Source organism: Mandrillus leucophaeus, unplaced genomic scaffold, assembly GCF_000951045.1.
Source record: "Mandrillus leucophaeus isolate KB7577 unplaced genomic scaffold, Mleu.le_1.0 Scaffold446, whole genome shotgun sequence".
In the NCBI taxonomy this organism is placed as follows: domain Eukaryota; kingdom Metazoa; phylum Chordata; class Mammalia; order Primates; family Cercopithecidae; genus Mandrillus; species Mandrillus leucophaeus.
The window spans coordinates 1,039,678-1,042,555 of NW_012104765.1; the positions used below are offsets into that span (position 1 = coordinate 1,039,678).

Here is a 2,878-nt window from a genome sequence, read left to right on the forward strand (position 1 = left end):
AAAAAAAAAAAAAAAAAAAAAAAAGGTGTTTGTACCGGGGCCTCTCAGCGCTTTTTGGTTTGTAATCAAGCAAGAGGCCTCTAGCACAATCCCTTCTCAGAGCAAGATGCTTTGGCCCAGGCCACTGTCAATACTGGAACATCTCTCAGGTGTCCCTGAAAGTCATTTACAAAAGCTACGCTACTCTCAGGTTCTCCCAGAGTCCCTAGTAGCTTTCCAGGAAGCCCACTGTCTCAGAGGCTGGGCAGAGCCTGGGGAGGACAAGGACTTCATTGTCTGAATTCTCTCTTCCTTCACCTCTGAACCACCTGCCTGCACTGCTTGGCCAAGTGAAGCAGAATGCCCCAGGCTTCTGAGGCACTGCCATGTGTAAGATCACTGTGCTCAGGAACACAGCGGTTGGTCAGAGCTGGCTGGACTTTCTGAACCTCCCAGGATGTCCCTAATTCCGTTGCCCTTGACTTAACAGATCATCCCGTTCATCCTGAAGGAATGCCTCTGGAGCAGCTGAGCTGGGGCGGACTCTGCAGGAAGCAGATGTTTGTCTCACTTCCTGCATCGGCCAGTGGCCACCAGCCTCCTCATGGACCCCAGTCCATGGTCCCGTACAGAAAGGAGGGGGACACGGGAAGAAGCTCTCCTCACTGCCCCTGGAAAGGGCCATTTAGTGTCCACAAACCCCACAGACACGGCCTTCTAGCTTTGGCTCACATGTGGACCAGAACCCATGCTGAATGCCAGGATTTTACATTTCACATTTTAAAAGTCTGGTTTGGGGCCTGGTGTGGTAGCTCACACCTGTAATCTCAGCACTTTGGGAGGCCAAGGTGGGCAGATCACTTGAGGTCAGAAGTTTGAGACCAGCCTGGCCAACGTGGTAAAAGCCCATCTCTACTAAAAATACAAAAGTTACCCAGGCATGGTGATGAGTGCCTGTAATTCCAGCTACTTGGGAGGCTGAGACACGAGAATCGCTTGAACCCGGGAGGCAGAGGTTGCAGTGAGCTGAGATGGCACCACTGAACTCCAGCCTGGGCAACAAAGCAAGACTCTGTCTCAAAAAAAAAAAGTCTGGTTTTGGCCGCCCACAGACCAAAGGGAACTGGGTTCTTATGTCAAGATGTTCTGGGTAAACTGCCTACCATGAAATTTCCAAGAAGGAAGGTCTCGTAAACCCCACAGCACCTTCCGTGAAGTTAGCGAGAGTCTTTTCTAAGAACTTTATTTTCCACTTACACAGACCAACAAAGCAAATGTCTTTACGAAGAGAAGCAGTGAGTGTGCTTTCGAACCAGCCAACACTGTGAGTGGAAAAAAAAAGCAAAAAGCCTGTAAATAAATCAGGAGTTTGTGAAGGGGAAAGCTATTTCCTTCTTTTCCTTATTTGAAGTTTCAGTTCAGCTTGTTCTCTATACCTTCTGAGACACTGCAAAGATAACATCTGAAGCCACAATGAGCAGATCCCCAACAGATGGCAGGTGGGCTGCCTGGCCATCCTGGGAAATGCCCTAAAGGAGGCGTCTTGGCTGGGCGTGCTGGCTCACGCCTGTAATCCCAGCACTTTGGGAGGTGGGCAGATCGCCTAAGGTCAGGAGTTCGAGACCAGCCTGGGCAACATGGTGGAACCCTCTCTCTACTAAAAATACAAAAATTAGCCAGGCATGATGGCAGGTGCCTGTAATCCCAGCTACTCGGGAGGCTGAGGCAGGAGAATCACTTGAACCCGGGAGGCGGAGGTTGCAGTGAGCGGAGATCACGCTACTGTACTCAAGCCTGGCCAACAGAGTGAGACTCTGTCTAAAAAAAAAAGAAGGGCACTTGTCCTGTTGTAAGGGTGTGAGGGTAACTGAGGAAGCATGCAGGGGCTAGGGGCTTACCTGAGTAGGTCCAGTCAGACCCATGCTGGGCCTGGCCACCCAGCAGGAACAGGGACAACAGAGGCACCAGGGCCCTCATGGTGCTGCACATCTGGAATGAAGACTGATTCCCGCGAAGCTCTTCTTTTAAAGGATCAGAAACTGTAAATAACAATTTACAAGTGATCCGCCCAACTGGCTAAGCCACTCGTTGCTGCACCCACTAAAACAATAACACCCTCCCCACAACAGCCCTTCTGGCTCTGTGCATTGGGCCAGGCAGCCCCAGCACCTGCCTGATCTCCTCCCACGTCAGTTTCATATCCGGTCAGTCCATGGGTCTGGTTATTCAGTGTCAGGAGCACCTGCAGGGCCGCACAGTGCAGCCATTGTGGACAGGTGACCGCGACAATGGGAAAAGGCCCAAGGCAGGGAGAAGCAGGATGAAGGACTTTCCTGGACAGTGGGACTTCCTATGCCCTTTCGCCTGACGTTAGAGATCTGGGGACTGCTGATGGATTACCGCTGCCTGCAAACTCTGCCTGTCTCAGTCGTGGACACATGCCACCGCTGCAGACACGTGGCTGCCCTCAGCCAGGCACCCGGGGAGACAGCCTGGAATCCACGTTCGGGCATTTCACGGTCCTCTCCTTAAACCAGCGGTTGATCCCGGGTCCCAGCTCATGAGCCACGTTCCAATGCGTGCCTTTAGGCCATCCGAGCTGGTGTGGGCGTCCGCGTTTCTGCATAGATTTGTTCTGACACCTACAGGCACTTGGGCACACCTAAGTCAATCAGCCAACTGCCCTCACAGGATCCATGGATTACCTCATCCTGTGTATCTACTTGGCTAGACCGTCCCTGAAACTAGCTGCAGGAGAAACTTTTGAGTTTATGCCTGCTGACAGGCCAGCGTTTCCCATGCCCTTCCACAAGGTCAAACACAAAGGGCAGCTGGAGCTCCTGCACGGGGACTACCATGCTGCCGCACACAAAGGGCTGCCCCTGCCTTGTTGTGGGGA

The 2,878-nt window shown here is 52.4% G+C and overlaps 1 protein-coding gene across 1 annotated transcript in view; it reads right to left on the minus strand.

Moving 5' to 3' along the window:
* CA6 (carbonic anhydrase VI) overlaps window positions 1-1,973 on the minus strand; it is a 69,913-nt gene extending 67,940 nt beyond the window's left edge. Inside the window, exon 1 of the mRNA XM_011994202.1 lies at window positions 1,878-1,973. Within this exon, the coding sequence (XP_011849592.1) occupies window positions 1,878-1,968 (91 nt within the window). The 5' untranslated portion in view covers window positions 1,969-1,973. The remainder of the gene's footprint in view (window positions 1-1,877) is intronic.
* Window positions 1,974-2,878: the final 905 nt, after the last annotated feature.